General features: G+C 40.7%; 1 protein-coding gene across 1 annotated transcript; it reads left to right on the top strand.

Annotated features, from left to right (window-relative positions):
- Nucleotides 1–11,317: 11,317 nt before the first annotated feature.
- On the top strand, nucleotides 11,318–14,947 carry etfbkmt (electron transfer flavoprotein subunit beta lysine methyltransferase). The gene is made up of 3 exons (XM_056416893.1): nucleotides 11,318–11,945; nucleotides 12,016–12,146; nucleotides 13,632–14,947. Exons 1-3 carry the CDS (start codon nucleotides 11,662–11,664, stop codon nucleotides 13,979–13,981), a joined length of 765 nt encoding a protein of 254 aa, XP_056272868.1. The 5' UTR covers nucleotides 11,318–11,661; the 3' UTR covers nucleotides 13,982–14,947.
- Nucleotides 14,948–19,199: the final 4,252 nt, after the last annotated feature.

Genomic DNA, 19,199 nt, shown 5'->3' with positions numbered 1-19,199 from the left:
AATATTAATTATAATAATTTTCTGGAGATTTTAATAGCTGGGGTCATATTGACCTCAAGGGTAAAATATGTTAGTAAATATAAAGGTAACAGGAGGGTTAAAGTACTTTTGATTTCTCACAAGGTAACGGAACATTAATTCCACCACAGTAGCCACATGTTTCTCCCTTGCTCTGATCATCAGGTGTAAAAAGCCTGAGGAAAACAGCATATTCTGCAGTAAACAGTCGGCCACCTTTAGTTACAGCAGTAGGAGGTACACCGTAAACATTACTCTTATGTGTATCCAAGTGTGCGGGTGGTAACCAGGGACGTGTTTATAACAATCCCCTTAGATAATACAGAAGTAAGAAAAATGACGACAACTCATGCATTAGTCACAAGGTGTGAGTAATCTTATCCGTGAGTGTTTCTCTACTGTGGGTGAAGTATACGGACCAGAAGGTCGTAAGAGCTTTTTGCATTCTGTGAGTGACTCGAGTCTTCAGTGTCATAATCACTACGCGTGCAAGGCCGCAGCAGACAAGGCCTCGCTTTGAGGCGTCAGCAGGAGAGGAAACGAAGGGAATGATGGGCCACATCGGTTGTGCTTGTACGAATGATGAGGATAGAGATAATCAGGGCATTGGACTTACAAAGGGCTAGAACATACGACCTACAATAGATCCATCTGGGAGTTAGACTGGGGAGATGGGGCAAGCAAACTTGTGGCCGATTCGACTTCACGCTGGCTTGTTGATGATTGACTTCTTTACATATACACTTGATTATCTATCTGCTCTGTGACTACTAGTGAGACATGTTGTGGCAAAAATGACGAGAAGAGACGTTGATGTGCAGTGTTGCAGGGATTTAATGAGCACAAGGCAACATTCAACAAGTCCAATATATTAGAATGTTCAGCAAATATTTCAATTGTATTTATAGTGTAGATTCAGCCCTCCTATGAGACTTTCCACCAATCAAACCCCACCCTATTTCCCACACATCTCATTGTGGCCTCTCCCTCCCTCCCTCTCTTCCTTCCTTGCTGCCCCACACTCAGCTAGTAAGACTCTCCTCCCTCTTTTCCCGAGGTCTCCTTTCGAGACAAATTCCTGCAGTTCTCAAATAATCCTGCAGCTCTTGCTTTTAGTTCAGCTAACCCATCGCTTACATTTTTCCTTTAGCGATGACCTTCAACTATGTAATCGTTTTGTTTCTAATTCTCTTTTCTACAGATGTTTCTTTCTTCCTTTGGTTTGTAATCCTTGATTGTTACTTCCATATCCTCACACAAACTCAAATCAAATGTGCAGTCTTTCGGCCAGCATGGATCTAGTCCTTTTGTGAGTTTTGCTCATTTACCTGAAAGCATCACAGGTTTGTCACGGGGTGAGGCTCAGGTGCAGAGAGACAGGCTGGACTCCAGGTTTGAGTGAAACAAAAAACACTTGACTTCGGATTAAGGTAAAACATAAAAACTCTGGCTTGAAAGAAACTACAAAAAAACTACAAAAAAACTAGGAATCACCATGCGAACAAAGACCGAAAGTGAGACATCGAAACAGAGACACTACGAGACTGAGATAAAGACAAAAAACAAAGGAAAGACTGGCACAATATATAGGAAAACACAGGTGTACGGCATGATGCAATCAGGGAGACAGGAGTGGCTGAGGGCAGGTGGGGGGAATTAACCAATCAAGGAGACAGAGGAGTGGCAGAGGGCAGGTGAAGGGAATTAATCAATCAAGACAGAAGAGACACGGAGGAGAAACAGGACAAATGGAACAGGGCGTTAAAGAAACACTGTGGACATCTGTTGCATATTCTGGGTTCTTGATCCCCACAATAGCTACAGGGGCCGGTTTTTCAAAAGTAATCTGATCGGATTACGGCTATCGAATTGGATCAAATCTTGAAAATGTTTTTTTCAAAAGGAAAAAAGGATTCAGAAATTGGATTGGATCACGTAATCCAATCTTGTTGTTGATCCGGATCAAACCTTGAGTTTGGGTTTTTCAAAACTTTTTGTTAGGATTGGGATATTTTTGATCCCAATAATCAGGATTAAACTGATTCCAGGAGGAGGGTGGATTCATGATGGATATTGTTGCAGGAGAAAATGTGTTAACAGTTGTCTCTCCCAAATGTCTATGGGGGGTAATCTAAACCGCCTGGGTGGGACCAACCGAAAAGGTCACAAACCGATGACCTGGGTGGGACCAACCGAAAAGGTCACAAACCGATGACTTGAGGGGAAACAGACGGACTCTGGAATGTGTACATCTCGGCGAGGTGTATTAAAGAGGAGGAGAATCAACCAAGAAGGCAGCATTAAGTCTGAGACTTCTCATTCGGAGGGTTCAGATTTTGCTCCGCTCAGCTGATTGTGTGATTGTGTGATTACTTATTTGTCTGATGACTAATTTGTCTAGTTGACTCACTTGTCCACTTGTTTGTACCTGGCTCACATTCTGATCATTTGTGAACTTGTTACAATATAATAAAGTGTGATAAGACCACCGTGCTTAAAATACTTTTGATTTCTCACAAGGCATCGGAACATTTATTCCACCACAGATATCAGTAATAAAACTTGGAAACTACAATTGGTTAGTTAAATAATACAATATTTATATCATACATTTTACAGTATTTATATTTATTCATCAATTTCACTTGAAACAGGAATTACATAAAGTAGGTAGGCTATGTAGGCTAGCAACCTTTCACAACAGCAAATTATAAATTATAAATATTTCGGCCCCATAAATTAATCCCCCAAACTGTCTTTGTTCATTAAACATTAATCACACTGACACAATCATCAGTCATAGACTTTAAAAAAATATCGTCTCACAATTGCATCTCTTATTGGTCGTCCAGTTGAGCCCTCATTCTGACAGAATGCCGGATATATCCATAATATATTTGTGAGTAAAGTATGTATTTATTTATTTGTTGTATGTCTCAGATGAGTGAACTGCCTGTTTCCAAGAAATGGACAATGGAGGGGGATGTTTATATTGTTTGTTTGCTGTTCCGTTCAGTCCTATTCTCTTTTCAAATAAAGCACATTGGAGTGACCCCACACTATTATACCTGTTGTTCTTTACATAGCTACATTGAGATCCCATTTAGACCATAGCTAATCCAGATTTGGTAATCCTGAACAGTTTCAATCCGGAGAAGAGTAATCCAATCCCACATTGCTTTGAAAAACCATCATAATAATAAAATGGATTACGTGATCCTGGATAGCAGAAAAAGATATTTCCAAATCTAGATCAGTTTGATGCAGATTAAAATTTTTGAAAAACCAGCCCCTGGTGTCACACTCATTTCTCCCCCCTATATTTTATTTTGTTTTATTTATTTACTTCTCCAATTTACAACATTCCAAGTAAAGAGGCCAGGTTGTTTCTCATTAATTCTGGTGTAAATGAGTATGCTGCTGCTATATTTATACAGGTTACACTTGTGCTGTTTGTATTGTGAAATAATTAGATCGCTTTCATTAACTTTAAATAGTATTGTATGATAATATAGGATATTGAGATTCTTCACTTCAGGTCATTTAGGAAAATACTAGAATTAATGTCTCAACGCATGATGTATTTTTCTCCTCATCAGCTACAGGCTGCATCACTCAATGTCTGGGCGTTCAGCCAACACTCACCACCGGGCTGCCAAACAGGGAAAGCCTTTGCTCATCTACTATCAACGGTCATACACACACACATATGAGCACCTGGCCAACGCACAGAAGACGGAAAAGGGACAAATGTAACTCCAATGTTTATAAGCTATGAGTGTCGCTTCTCATCCCGCCGATAGTGGTGGTTTGAAGAAGTTGATGATGAAACAATTATCTCGAGTGGCAACAGCACTTAGCAAGAATATCGGGTTTATTCTTTAAAATGTACAGGTCAAGAACAAACGCCCAGGAACGCTTGGAGACTCTCAGGAGGCCGGATTGAGAGAAGTCTAATCAACATATATTTTAAAATACACTTTATACAAAACAAAGGAGGAGGAGTTTATTATTCCCGGCCTTCGTGGACCAATCACATGCAGGCATAATTACCTAATCCTGGGAATGATCAACCATGGCTGACCCCAGACTCGTTGAACCCCCCGGTTGAAGCCTGAGTGGCCTTTGGGCCCCAATTAAAGACAGGTGAAAACACGTAATGTTCCAGAAATTATCTTCTCGCCCCTCCCCATGTTCTTAACCTGCACCCTGGTGGCATAATATCCCAAGGCACAGTCTTATAGGTTATTGAACCTCAACCCCTGATTTGCATATTTTTGAATATATGAAAATATACTACATAGGCTTGTGCACTGTTGAAGATTTTCTTTGTACTACAGCAACTCAAATCACGAAAAAGCTGCTACGACACAACTTCACTTTTTTCTCACTTTTATCTGCGGTTTGTTGTCTTTCGTGTTGGAATTTTTACTACCTGTGGTCTGCTATCTGTGGCAGCTGTCTCCAATTTGGCCTCGGCTGCTGGTGATTGGCAATCAGTCAGCAGCCGAGGCCGCCATCATAAAAGCTTTCAGGTGAGAGTGAACAGAGGCGCAGTTTTGCGGTCTGCTCTGGGTTGTGTGAGACACAATTTAAAAAAAAATGCAAACGGAACCTTGGTGCTTTTGGGGGAAACCCACGGGTAGCGGCGTGAGACCTGCTACACTATCATCATTTTACGATCATGTTGTGGCAAAGTGACGAGAAGAGATGTTGATTTGGAGTTGCAACCCAGCAGGAAGTGTTTTGATGAGCACAAGGCAACTTTTCAGCATACATTTGTAGTATAAATCCAGCCTTCCGATTTATTTCTTTGATTCACTTAATTTGGGTCAAGAAAACCCTTCGGCAGAACACACGATGAAGATGTACGGGAAGTCACAGCGCAGTCATTCTTCTTTCTATGAATTGCCAATTTCCTAATTTCTGGGAACAAACTGTTACAAAACCAGACATCTTCATCATAACAAGTTACATAAAACGTTTTCTTCTCAACCTAAATGTAGGGTGTTCCAACTGTGTTCATGATGATTTTCTTCAGCAGACACCACAGGACCTTAAACAAACACTCACAGATCACACGAGAGATTGGATTGTCTTCACTCCACAGGGGTTTATTTGCGACTCACAGATCACACGAGAGATTGGATTATCTTCACAGATTACAAGTGTTGGAGAAAAACATCATAAAACTTAGTTTGAACTGAAACTATTTCTGTAAGTTGTTATGATGGAAACCACTGGTTGTGTAACAGATATTTCCTAGAAATTGGGACTGACAATAATAGAAGGAAGAATGACTGCATCATAAACTTCCCATGAAGGACTAGCAAGATTCAACAAGTTCAACCAATCCAATGTTTCTAGAATATTCAGCATATATGAGTAGTGTCCATTCAGCCCTCCCAGCAATCAAACCAGTGGTTGGAGTCAGTAACCAGAGCCCTTCCGTCTTCCCAAAGATGTTATGTTCTTTTTGGGGCTTATCAAAAGAACCTGGCACACGATTTACTCCTGTTGGGTCAAGATGACATTGTTCAGAACCCGCTAGTCATTAAAGTTTATGATGCAGTTTCCTTCTACTGTTGACCAAATCCCCATTTACAGGAAACAACCGAGTATCTCAACAAGTTACAAAACTGTTTCTGCTGGCTAACTCTAAGGAGTTCAAACTAAGTTATATGATTTTCTCCAACACTTCCTGGTTCCTCAACCAACTTTATATTGCTGACTAAGACGCTTCGAAGCCAGGCCCCTTTTAGTTTGGGTCTACGTGATGTTTTATTGTGGTACTGGAGTGAAATACCAGTCATGTTTGCTTCCCAGTCCTCTCTTTGCATTTACATAATAATTATAATCAGAATAAAGATGAGGCATACAACTTGTTACAAAAGTTTAACCAGCATATATATATATACAGGACTGTCTCAGAAAATTAGAATAGTTCTTTATTTTTTTATTCTTTTAATATTGCTGATTAGAAAACTCTAAAATCCTATCTCATAAAATTTTAATATTTCCTCAGACCAAGTTAAAAAAAAGATTTATAACAGCTGAGTGTTTGTCAAGGCTCAGGAAACCCTTGCAGGTGTTTCGAGTTAATTAGACAATTCAAGTGATTTGTTTAATACCCTACTAGTATACTTTTTCATGATATTCTAATATTTAGAGATAGGATATTTGAGTTTTCTTAAGCTGTAAGCCATAATCAGCAATATTAAAAGAATAAAAGGCTTGCAATATTTCAGTTGATTTGTAATGAATCCAGAATGCATGACATTTGAAAATAAAGAACTTGTCCTGTATATAAACATGTATAAATATATACACATGTATAAATATAAACACATGTATAAATATATACACATATATATACATATGTATATACATATTGTTGGAGTAGAAAATGTGTTAACAATTATCTCTCCCAAAGGTCTATGAGGGAGAAAGCTAAATCATTCATAGGGGTCATGGGAAAAGGTCACAACCAAGAGGTCTTGAGGTAATGACTTTTCCGAGCTTGAACTAGGCAGAATAAACAAGCCTTCAGGGGTCTCCTATTACTTATCGAGGGGGAACAGATTCCTCTGGAATGTGCACGTCTCGGCGATGTGTATAAGAAGAGACGAGTCGACGAAGAAGGCAGCATTAAGTCGGAGACTTCTCATTCGGAGGGTTCAGACTTTGCTCCACTCAGCTGGGTGTTTTCCATGACTTGTTTGATGTGATTACTTATTTGTCTGATGACTTATTTGTCTAAGTTGAATCACTTGTCCACTTGTTTGTACCTGGCTCACATTCTGATCATTTGTGAACTTGTTACTATATAATAAAGTGTGATAAGACCACCGTGCTTAAAATACCTTTGATTTCTCACAAGGCATCGGAACATTTATTCCACCACACATATGTGTATATATACATATATATATATTTATTTATTAACATTAGATAATTTAACACTGGTGAAACATTTTCCTTCCACATTTCTCCCCTTCAGTCACTCATTAGACAGGCAATGTTGAAACCCCCGCTGGTCTTAGGTTGAAATAATATTTGAGAGGAATGAATCCTAGAATGGTGGAGAGGGAGTACAACCCCCAAAAAACTGTTTCATGCCTGGAGATGATTTTGGGAGACACGTACAAAGGGAGGTAGAAGCTAAAGGTCTCTGGGGGCCGATAAGTTTAAATGTAAATTGCAGATTCAGACTATAAAGTGCGGTGCGTGTTCTTTAAAGTCAGTTGACTCCAGAACGATCCCGTCTCTCTGGTGTTCTGTGGGTGGTCGTTTACTGAGGTCCCGTCTGTGAGATCCGGTGGTGTCTCACTCGTAGTCAGATAGCAGATAGTTGTCAAGTTTACAGGTAATACGTGTTTAATAAGTGAAACATCATCAAGCAGCATAACGACAAACCAACCGCAACATGTGAGACAATCATTTCTTACAGCTGTGCCCTCGGTAGTCAAGTTACACCCACACTCCAGAGATACGTTATTCAAGAGATATTGTTTACTATTAATCAGATAGCAGATGTCAAGTTAATAAGGTCTTATAGTAAGTTAAACATCATTGAGCCGGCGTCACGAAACACCAGCCACCGGGGAGGTCAAAGTATGAAGTACTTTGTCTCTGTATTCATGTAAACATCTGAGCTGTGGGACAGGATACAGAAGAAGGAAGGAGGAGGTGAGGAGTGTTTCACTTAACTGATAACACTAATACAAGGTTATTTATTTCCGTGGGGAAACGTTTCTTTCACCAGGGGTAGTTCATCAAATAGGAGTAGCACTTTAACTCACCTTCTGACAAAGAGATCATCAAAAGAGAGGGACAGAGCAAAGGGAAGTTCATCTAATCATCCCGGTATTCATTGCAATACTGAGGAGGAATGTATGTGAATTTTGTAAAAAATCACGAGAGGGAAGAAAATCATTATAATATGCATTAACCTCGCCTCACATGTTCAGATTGGTAATAGAAAAAGTTTAAATGCTTGATTTTTAGATTAATTTAGGCCAGTTGTACCAGTTTGTCTGAAAGGAAAGATGTCAGCTTTAAAGAAATTAAATAAAAATAAATCTGTAGATCACAGTAACAATTAAAGGTGTCTGCCGAAAGAGATTTCAATGAGACGTCATTTAAAGTAAAATACTGATGTGAAAAACGTGTACTGTGACTGTGCACTGGAACACCCTGCTTCAGCCGACGGAAGATTACACACACACGTCCTGGTATGGTGTCAATATAAGTACTATTAATTGACAGTGTAGAGGAAAAATCCTCATTAACCTTTGTATTAAATGCCACTCTCCGTGTTATATTGTTCTTTTGGCCAGAGGGAAAGAGTGAGCCTCCCCCTTTCTGTTGAACTTCGGCTGAACCACTGACGTCGTGTCTGGCTCCACTGAGCTTCGACTGAATCGCTGTTGTCCGATTCCCTTTTTTGCCGAGGGGCGTAATAAAACTTCTGATTTTGCATACGAAATGTGTTTGCCACTAAACCTAATCTGTATACCACGCTGATGTGAGATTTAAATATAGCCGAGTCTGCACATTAACCTTGTCCCTGCTGTCCAAGCCAAGAGTGTGCCTTCATTTTGAAAACTCCCATGTTCTTTAATAAGTTTGTATGATTACACATGTCTAATCCTGTCATGATTGTAAGTCTTGATTATTTTTCCTTGCGTGTATAAAAAGCTGGTAAGGATGCACTCGGGACCGACTACTGGGCAGCCGCTTGATTGTGCACTTGTTGATTTCGGTCCTTTTGCACAGAAGCTTAATAATTATACAAAGACACATTTATCTGTGTAGGTCTCCCTCTATTCAGTCCACTTCCACCACAGATAGCAAAGAGGACGATAAGGCACGATCACGAGTCGCACAATGCAAGTGTTGATTGTTTGCACAATAACAATTTATATATCAGTTTACCAACATAAAAATGTAAAATACTTCTTAGAATATCACATTCACATGAAATATATGACAGCCCTTTGTGTGCGTGATAGAGGAATATTTTAAAGAAATGTACTCTTCTGCAAAGATATTGCATCTCCTAATAGTCGAGCCACAATCCTAATAAAGAATGCTGGATATACAGTATGTTAGCAAGTACGATTATTGAAAGACTAATAGAAGACTAACGTGTGTTGTTTGGGTGCGCGCTGTGAATATCGATCCGTTTGGGAGGCGTGATGGAAGATATACGTTTGATCGGGAGGAGAGTTGTGGTTCAAATTAATCATCTGCTATAAACAGTCTTCAGAAGAATCAAAGTTGTCTTTGTGGTTTAATAGCCTTCAGGCGGGAGGAGGTTCCTCGGTCACGTTTCTCAGTGAGCTTTGGAAGGAACCTCAACGAGCCTCCATGTTGTCCAACAGTACTCATACAGAGAGTAACGCCTTCATACGTTACCTTTAGAAACATCTGGGGTTGGCCCCCGAGCCTGGAGGCATCTGATAATGAAACCGTTAGAGTTGGGAAATATCATGATAAAGATCAGGAAGTAAGTTTTGTAAAAATAAACCGGGTTTTCTTTCTTCAGTTAGTTTCAACTGACGAAACGGTTGAACAGTTGAGTGTTTCATGTGTGTATTGTGTGTGTGTGTGTGTGTGTGTGTCTGTATTATTGAATTTGCACCCAGCTTGACTCTTCCAACAACATATACTACATCACTCCACGTGGCACATTTTTATGCATGGTAGTTCTCCTAATTGTTTTATTCCATTTGATCTGTTTTTATTCTTCTTTCATCTTATTTTGCTTGATAGTTTCAACAAACACCATACTGTGAAATAATAAAGTATTAAGACTGTTTTAAAATTCACATTATACTCTGTACGACTAAATGAGAAATAGCAAGTTATAGTCACGCATATTTTCTGAAAATGTTAATCAATTTAGTATTTTTCAGAGGTCATGTAGCCTGAATCATCTTCCTCAGCAGCACAGAACTTTAAATTCATTTTTTGCTTGTTAGATGTTAGGCCTCTGGAACGAGTAAATCACATGTGATGAGATACAAAAAGATGCCTGATTTGAAACTAATATGTATTTTTTAAGTTTGCTAATAACAAACAACTGTCAGTGTTTTAGTGTTTTTATGATATCCTTCATCTGCAGACTGCGATCGCATTGTTACTCTTGCCCCACTGACTCAAAGACCGGAGGCTCAAAGTTGAAACTCCCATAAAATTGCTACCTCCACCGGCCCTGAAAGACAGCTGCTATCTATGAAAACAATCCCTGGGCAGATCGGTAAGTGTGCTGCTGGAGCCACGGGGCTGAGCTCCGGGCTACACCAATGTCAGGGAGAAAACTAGACATTAAGTCTCCACCTCCTCCTCCCTCAAAAAGCAATACCTTTACACAAGATGAGAACGTAAGAGGTGCTGTAACAGCCTCAGGCACCAGTCCCTCCACTGGACAAACAGTGTGTAGCGTATGACACACACACACACATACACACACACACACACACCTACACACACCTACACACACAGTGTCATTTTCACATTATATAAGTCTCCTAAATTCATGATTAATGTTCACCATCACCTCTCATGACAACTATGTGAACTCTGTTCCATGCTTCAGTTTAATGCACAATGCATATGCTGTTTGTAGTTTATTTTATTTATTTCCATTTGATGCTTTTCTTTCCTCGTGTGTCCAGGTCTCACGCTAGATTCAATCTGGTGTCTAGTTTGGGGTTTCTTCTGTTTGCGTGTGTGAATATCGTAACAACCAGATCAGGTTGTTAACGTCAACATCAGATAGGCTACAATCAGTCGTTTGACTGGTCAACAGTGCACTGATGAAGATTGTGAAATAAGATAAAGAAGGGGCTGTTCTGCTTCTCATCCCTTTCAATACAAATCTAAAACATGGCTACAGTATGCCTATCCTAGCGTGTTGTGTGTGCTGTTCATCATCAGAGATAAGAATAGCGGGGGGGGGGGGGGGTGGAGACAGTGAACAGATGCATGTATCATCATGCATCACAATGAGATTCACTATATACTGTATTGTCCCACAGGGAATGTGTGTCGGGCTCCAAGGAGCTGCATAAACACACATGTCGATGCATTCATGAACACGAAACGCACGAAGTTTAAATTAAAGCACCAGGGCTCTCAAGTTTTGAAGACAGGCAAGAGTGACATATCCATCCATGATAAGTGGCTCCTCACAGCAGAACTCCAGGGGAGCGCTTGATTCCTCCACCGTGAGGGCAGCGCGGCTCATGTTTGCGCGCTGCGGCACATTAAAACATTAAATAGCCGAGTTTTTTTCCTCTCTCGCATTGAACAGACGCAAATGAGGGAAACGAGGATACAATCAAGAGACGTGGGACGCACCCACTGTGGAGGAACCGTGTTTTGTTTTCTTAAGCGGAACAAAGATTGCGTGCGTCTTGTTTCAGGAGGGCGAGTGTTCTTCTGTCCGGCGTTATATATCATCCGTGTGGAAAACAACCTCAGCTGAGCAGTCTGGGGGATTTAACTCGTGTACGATCTGTCACCTGTAGTATACCAACGTATCGAGGCGTTAATCTCTCCTGACACCGACCCCCGGGTCGTCATAAGTATCACCGGCAGCTGCGCGGTCACCGCGGCGCAGCTGGCAGTCTGACCATGTCGGGAGCTTTCACGCCTCGAAGTCGTTATATTCAAGTGTTTATCAAAAAGTTTGGACAGACAAACGGACCTCGATGTTTCTCAACCAGCTGCCAGCCTGAGCACATCCGCACATTTATTTCAGAGAACACGGAAGTAGTTGGAAAGCAAAGTTTGACCCCAGAGATCAAACTGAGGCTGTTCACCCCGACCTGCAGATTCTGGAGAGAGAAACCCGAGCTGTGGCCGTTTGAAGACCCTTACTGGGCCATATACTGGCCAGGAGGACAAGCACTCTCACGGTAACAGCTTAGCCCCACAGTCGCTGTTTAACGTGTGTGAGTTACAGGTGTTAAGTGTCATCTCGTGCAGATATCTCCTGGATAACCCTGCAGTGTGTCGGGGTAAGAAGGTTCTGGATCTGGGGAGCGGCTGTGGAGCCTCAGCCATCGCTGCAACGCTATGTGGTGCTGCTCATGTAGTTGCCAACGACATTGACACTGGTATGCATCTATATGTATTTCAATTTTATTCAGTTTATTTTGTATAGCCCAATATCACAAATTACAAATGTGCCTCAGAAGGCTTTACAATCTGTACACATAGACATCGATGTCCCAGGACCTCACGTCGGATCAGGAAAAACTATCAAAACATAGAAAACAACATTTCACGCTGAGCAACAGAGGATCCCTCTCCAGGATGGACACAAGCAATAGATGCCACGTGTACAGAAGGAATCATTACAGAGTTACAACACATTCAATCAATATGACAGAAATGCATGAATAATTAGTAGGAGGCATATTTTTATATATGTTATCAACGCATACAGACATCCACTACATGCAGAGACACGGCCTGACTTCACTGTCATCGTACACTGTGGCAAAAATGTGCTGTCGGGCCCCTCTTACCATCATCGATCTTTAAAAAGAAAAACTTAGTTAGAAAATCATAATGCTGTGTGTCTTATTGTAGGTCCACTAGACTCAAATGTACAATAACTCATTTGAGATGACTGGTCAACCCGATGCTTGAGGTAAAAATGTTTGTGTAGGTACAAAGCGGAACATTTTAATTCAACGACGTTCACTGTAGTGAAATCGTCATTTTGACTTTCATGAAAAATAGATTTACAGTGGTGTCAGACTTCTTTTTAACATAGTAACAGCATATATCAATACATACCACGAAAGTTGAACATTCATTTTTAGTCTTAATAATTTGACACTGTCTTTGTTGTTCCTTGACTTGTTTCTGATTGTACAGTCACAACAGACTGATCAGAACGAGTTAGTTTGATAGTGTCAAGGTGGGATTAGGGTGGACCCAAATGCACGACTCAGGAGACAGATAATGCAAATAAAGATCCTTTACTGAGAGCGTCGTCAGGAACGGAACAGACAGAATAATCAAACACACTGTGGAACGCTCGAGGGCTTGGTCGGAAAAACACAAGACAATCTGGCAGAGGACAAGTGCAAGTGAGGGAACCTAAGTAGACAGGGACTAATGAGGGAATGGGCAACAGGTGAGATGGGCATGAAGACCAGGTGAAGGTAATGAGGGACTAACGAGGGAGTGATCAGAGGCAGGTGAAGGGAGTTGGACTGACGAGATGGGAAGCAGGATCTGGAATGACATGATAGTGTGAGATAAGATGAAAACAACTAATACAAAAAGGAAGGTATGGAGCTAAACTATTACAGATAGCATCGTTTGAAAAGAGACTTATTTTCATTATTTTGAAACGCAACCAATGATTCAAATTCATTGAGGAACATATGCAATGTCCAATGTTGTTTTCATTTTGAGGACTACATTGTTTTGAAAAAAACTATATCAAGAATACAGAATTGTGTGTTTTAAACTCCAACGTCAGTTTTGACTTGAAGCAAATAAAATCCTGAAGATGCTCGCTGAGTCCGTTCAGTCAGGGCAGTAGACTGTAACGTTTGAATTGCATCGACTGGTTTGTCTTACAGTTGCAGCTGTTGCGACTCACATGAACTGTGAGCTTAACGGCCTGGATCCTCCTGTTTGTCTGACCCACAACATGATTGGCTCGCCACCCAAAGGCTTTGACCTGATCCTACTGGGGGACATGTTCTACGACGAGGCCCTCGCCACCAGCCTTCACAGCTGGCTGGATCACTGCATCCACACCCACGGCACCAAAGTCCTGATCGGAGACCCTGGAAGAGCCCAGTTTGAAGAACACTGCATCCGAAGACTCTTGCTTCAGCTGGCTCAGTTTGAGCTGCCCGAGTGTGTCCGAGAGGAGAACTATGGTCTGACCTGCAGCAGTGTTTGGCGCTATCGCCCTGAACTCTGAGGACCTGAGAGGATCCTGGAGGAAGAACAATGGTCATGCCGCACCACCCAAACAAATTTGTAACAAAATGGTCCATGCTGAGTTTTTATTGAAATAATAACTTTTTGATAAAAGTATTTTTAGAGAACTTTATATATATATATGTATGTATATACATGTGTGTGTATATATGATGAGGCAGTACAATTGAAGTATAAATGTATTTTTAAAGAACTGTTAATATTCAGAAATTAGCTTTTTGAAGTAAAGATTTAGGATCAGTTTATCTTGACCAATGTAGGACTTTAAATATGCAATATCTCCTCATTGGTATCGTACAATTTTTTTTCTGTTTATACAGAATTGTCTTCAACATATATGCATCAGTCATGATTTGGAATTATTTGAGAAAAGTATGTCTACAGCGCTTCAAATATGCCAAATATGCTTTCTACAGTGAAATGTTTGATTGTCAGAGACATTCTAAACACTTGTGAATTTGTCATTGCTTAGAACATTATCTTTATACTACGCTGAAATGTCAGAAATTATCTATTTGAAAGGTACTGTTGTGGCAAGAGACGTTGATTTGGAGTAGCAGAATGTTTTGACATTCAGGTCCTTTTTTTTCAACTCCATATGTTAATTACATCTAAAGTTTCACAAAGGGACAATGAATAATATTCATGATCTAAGGGTCTTGCAGGGGAGCACCAGGGGGTACTCAAACAGGAACTTTGAGGTGAAGAAGAGGACATTTGCTTCTCATACTGGGGAAGGAAGAATCCCCCGACCCCACAGGAAGACAAGACCTCAAAGAACATGCGGTGGGGGCTTGGTCAAGTCAAGTTCTTGCAAAAATAAAAAATAAAAGTTTCAGGTCTGCTGAGACCCTCAGCTCCTTTAAATCCAGATTGAAGACTTTTCAGTTTTCTGTTGCCTTTAATGGAACCACATTCAAGGATATCAATAAATGTCTGCATCTCACGACTGCATTTTATTTCTTTAACTGCATTGCAACTTTTATTATATTTCTTGCATTTTGACTTTTTAATGTTTAATGAATTGGTTTTTATTCTTGTTTTCGTTTGCATTATGTTTTGATGGTTTTATGTGAAGCACTTTGAATGGCCTTGTTGTTGAAATGTGCTATACAAATCAACGAGACTTGCATGCATGTCTTTTGGATCTTCTGGAGCTGTGAGATAAATGGCCGTCTCTCTCTCTCTCTCTGCTGCCCCGGGCCTCTATAATCGATCATGTTTGGCTTGTGTCCACTAAGATAAACCCACGACATGTCGGTAATCATTGGTGTCCCGTCACCCAACCTTTGAACCGGTCCTAGTTCTTCAGACACGTGTACACATATGGCATATGAAAGGAGTTGCACAATCTACTATAACATAACAGGACAAGGGTTACGGTTTTCATCCCGACATCATTGAGTTGAAAGAAATTCTTAAATTCAGTACTGGGTTGTTAAGCGACCATATTAAGTTTCAGTTTAAGCCTTATGTTGATCAGTGTGACAGACAAAATACTCATCGACAGCATGAATGAAGCAGCTAGTGTTGAATCAGAGAGACAGTCGAAGCAAAGGAGGAACAGTAGCAGTAAATCACCAAAAGTGAATGAACTACAGACAGAAATGCAGATCATCCACAGCATCAGGGCGCAGTCAAAGCCAGAGTTCGGGTTCAGTAGCAGTCTGCAGAAATTGTTGCGCCGAAGAATCACAAAACACCTGCTGTCACCAGTTCAAGAGACTCAGAACGTTATGAAACCGCCAGATTACTGAGAGAAGAAATGGCAAACATAAAGAAAAGCCGAAGTAACCCCCAAGGGTCCAGACGCCAAGTCAAAGTGAATACTAAGAGAGGATGCAGAGAACAGGTGATCAGTGTGAACTCTGTAAGTGTGGTCAGACAGGGCACATTTCCAGAGGCTGTAGAGCAGAAAGGAAATAGGTTACCTAGACTTTGAGAAACCATTTGTGTTACACTGTGAGGCCTCTATGCAGGGTCTTGGTGCAGGACTGTATCAGAGGCAGACAGGCAAGTTGGTTACCATTGGTTATGGGTCAAGAACACTAACCGCTCCACGAACTAACTACCTACTCCGGTCTTGAAAGCTAGAGTTTTTTTGCATGGAGTCGGCAATCTGTGAAAAGTTTAGGGATTACTTGTACTAGGCACCTTCTTCTGTTATCTATACAGGCAATAATCCCTTAATTTATGTATTGATAACAGCAAAACTGAATGCCACAACTCACAGGTGGGTTGCCGAATTAGCAGACTTTCCGTTCTCTATCGAATATTAGCCTGGAAAAGCCAATGGAGACGCTGACGGCTTGTAGCGGATGCCGCAATACATCCACTCATGCACACAGAAAATGGAGCCTGAGGTGATAACAACGGTCACATGGCCACTGCAACTGGAAGTCCATGAGCATGAGCCCTGGATGTGTCCAGTCGTCATCACTGGAGCAATGACGTGGAAAAAGAACGAGTAGCATCCCCAGTGGCAGAAGTGTCCATTGAAAACCTAAAGAAAACACAAGAGGATGATCCAGTTGAATATGTCATGATCACAGGACAGTGGCCTCGTCTGGGAGGAAGAGACAGACGCAATGACATCTCTGTTCTAGTGAGAGAGAGAAACAACCAGGACGTCAATGAAGATGGTATTGTCGTGTATTTTGCATTACAGCTCTTAAAGATACAGCCATAAATATAGATCTGGGCTCAGAGGCCCACAAGGTGTTCATGGTAGAGAATACCCTCGTTTAGAGTTGGACCAGATGGTTTACATTAGGAGACCCTGATGGAATGACGTGATTCTGCTCCAAGGCTAGAGCAGAATCACGCCCATTCTTGCTTCCTTAAAAGAGGTAACACAAATTCATTTGTGTGGATTTCGGGGGTTTCGTGGAGTTCGTGGGTTTCGTGGATTCCCTGGACCTTCTGAAATCACCCGGGCTGTAAGCAGTACACGCTCGTAATTAGACCTGTTTTCTTTCTGTAATAAAACTGCATTATATCAGCAACAAGACAGTGGTCGCGGAGATCTTTTCACCAACAACATTCTTCATCACCTCGGCCGACAGAAGATTATACAACATATTCGGCGACCACGAACAGGGACATGAAATTTGCAACAGTATCCTGTACAGTCAGTGGCTCGAGCTCAACTAGTGTTACCTGCAGCATTCCATCGACTGATCTACAGGGAGCTACATGAGGAAATGGGACATCTCGGCATGGAGCAAAGTAGAGTACTAGTGCGGAACTTCAAGCACAGAGGAGGACCTGGAAAACTCAGATCATATTGGGATGAGGAAATCCATGCGATAACCGAGAGGAAACATATGGACAGCCCCGTCTTCGTTGTTCAGCCTGAGAGGCCCAGAGTACTGCACGTAACCGGAGAGCAAAGGCAGAGGAATTCCAGCCACAAACAGCTGTCAAGAGAACTGGAGCCAACTGGCGAGGAAGATGAGGGTCCAGCAGAGTATGAAGAAGGCAGGATGGAACGAGAGGTGGAGCATGAAGAAAAAGAGGGAGCTGCGCAAGAGGAGTCATCTGAAGATGCAGACGAGCGTGACTCTTCATTGCCATCAGCTTCCATCAGAAAATATCATTTACGACATTTAAAATTTCAAACACCCTGGCACATCTTTTCTTATTATAAAAAAACACTTGCCACTTTTATTTTATATACAGGACTGTCTCAGAAAATTAGAATATTGTGATGAAGTTCTTTATTTTCTGTAATGCAATTAAAAAAACAAAAATGTCATGCATTCTGGATTCATTACAAATCAACAGAAATATTGCAAGCCTTTTATTCTTTTAATATTGCTGATTATGGCTTACAGCTTAAGAAAACTCAAATATCCTATCTCTAAATATTAGAATATCATGAAAAAGTATACTAGTAGGGTATTAAACAAATCACTTGAATTGTCTAATTAACTCGAAACACCTGCAAGGGTTTCCTGAGCCTTGACAAACACTCAGCTGTTATAAATCTTTTTTTTTACTTGGTCTGAGGAAATATTTAAATTTTATGAGATAGGATTTTAGAGTTTTCTTAAGCTGTAAGCCATAATCAGCAATATTAAAAGAATAAAAGGCTTGCAATATTTCAGTTGATTTGTAATGAATCCAGAATGCATGACATTTTTGTTTTTTTAATTGCATTACAGAAAATAAAGAACTTTATCACAATATTCTAATTTTCTGAGACAGTCCTGTATATACTCATTTTAAAATGCCGTTATTGGTTTGTTATTTACAACATTCAACATTGGACCAGATTTATTGTTTTTATTATATTTGTAATATTTTTCTTCCATGTCTATGTTAATTGTTATGCACCTTTCACCAATTAAAATTCCTATCTTTAACGTGCCTGGGAGTAAACATTTCTGATTATGATGCCAGTGTGCTAGTTGGCAGATAATTCCTGACAGCAGTATGCAAAACATATGTATATTAGTCGGATTAAAAGCCGACGTTGGGAGTCAATTTAGAATTTCGGAAAAACAAATTTCAGCCCAAGTCTTCCAACAGCAGGTCAATATTTGACTTAAATTTGTAAACATTAGATCAGGGATTAATGAGTGAAACTGTTCAGTCCCTAAATAACATCTTTCTAATTTGAGTTGGATAATCAATGACTCTCCAGCTGTCTGGATCGTGGAATATGCCAGCTGTCGGTGGAAAAATGTGTTTAGAAGTTCTCTTTCTGTGGATTGTCTCAGAGATCTATAAAGGTTGCAGTCTTGCACTGAGGAGGCAGCAGTTATTTCTGACGTTCTTGAGAGAAGGCTCAGGGATTCTGCTCCATTCAGCTGAACGTTTTCATGACTTGTTTGTATTTAGCGCTTGGTTGATTACTTGTAAACTTGTTACTATCAAGTGTTATGGGTCAACCATGCTTAAACTACTTCTGATTTCTCACAAGGTAAAGGAACACTTATTTCCACCACACCTACTACCAACTATGCCATGGCCCTGTTGAGACTCCGCCCACTCCTCTACCTCCATCTGCCTGATGGATCGTGGAGGTCTGGATCGTGGAATATGCCTACTACCAACTATTCATACACTGTCATATTCATTGATTGTGTTGTTACTGTGTTTTAATTTGTGTATAATGATTCCTTCTGTACACATTACATCTATGCACCTGTCCATCCTGGAGAGGGATCCTCCTCTGTTGCTCTCCCGTCTAC

Source organism: Pseudoliparis swirei, chromosome 6, assembly GCF_029220125.1.
Source record: "Pseudoliparis swirei isolate HS2019 ecotype Mariana Trench chromosome 6, NWPU_hadal_v1, whole genome shotgun sequence".
NCBI classification, from domain to species: Eukaryota; Metazoa; Chordata; class Actinopteri; order Perciformes; family Liparidae; genus Pseudoliparis; species Pseudoliparis swirei.
The sequence above is the reverse complement of the archived record's forward strand: the minus strand, read 5'-3'. Positions and strand labels throughout refer to the sequence as shown.

What these genes read in the sequence shown, in the direction of transcription:
- etfbkmt (XM_056416893.1), top strand. Translation starts at nt 11,662, where the DNA reads ATGTCGGGAGCTTTCACGCCTCGAAGTCGTTATATTCAAGTGTTTATC. An exon ending in GGAGGACAAGCACTCTCACG is followed by an intron (nt 11,946 to 12,015) that starts GTAACAGCTTAG and finishes CATCTCGTGCAG; the next exon opens with ATATCTCCTGGATAACCCTG. An exon ending in TGCCAACGACATTGACACTG is followed by an intron (nt 12,147 to 13,631) that starts GTATGCATCTAT and finishes TTTGTCTTACAG; the next exon opens with TTGCAGCTGTTGCGACTCAC.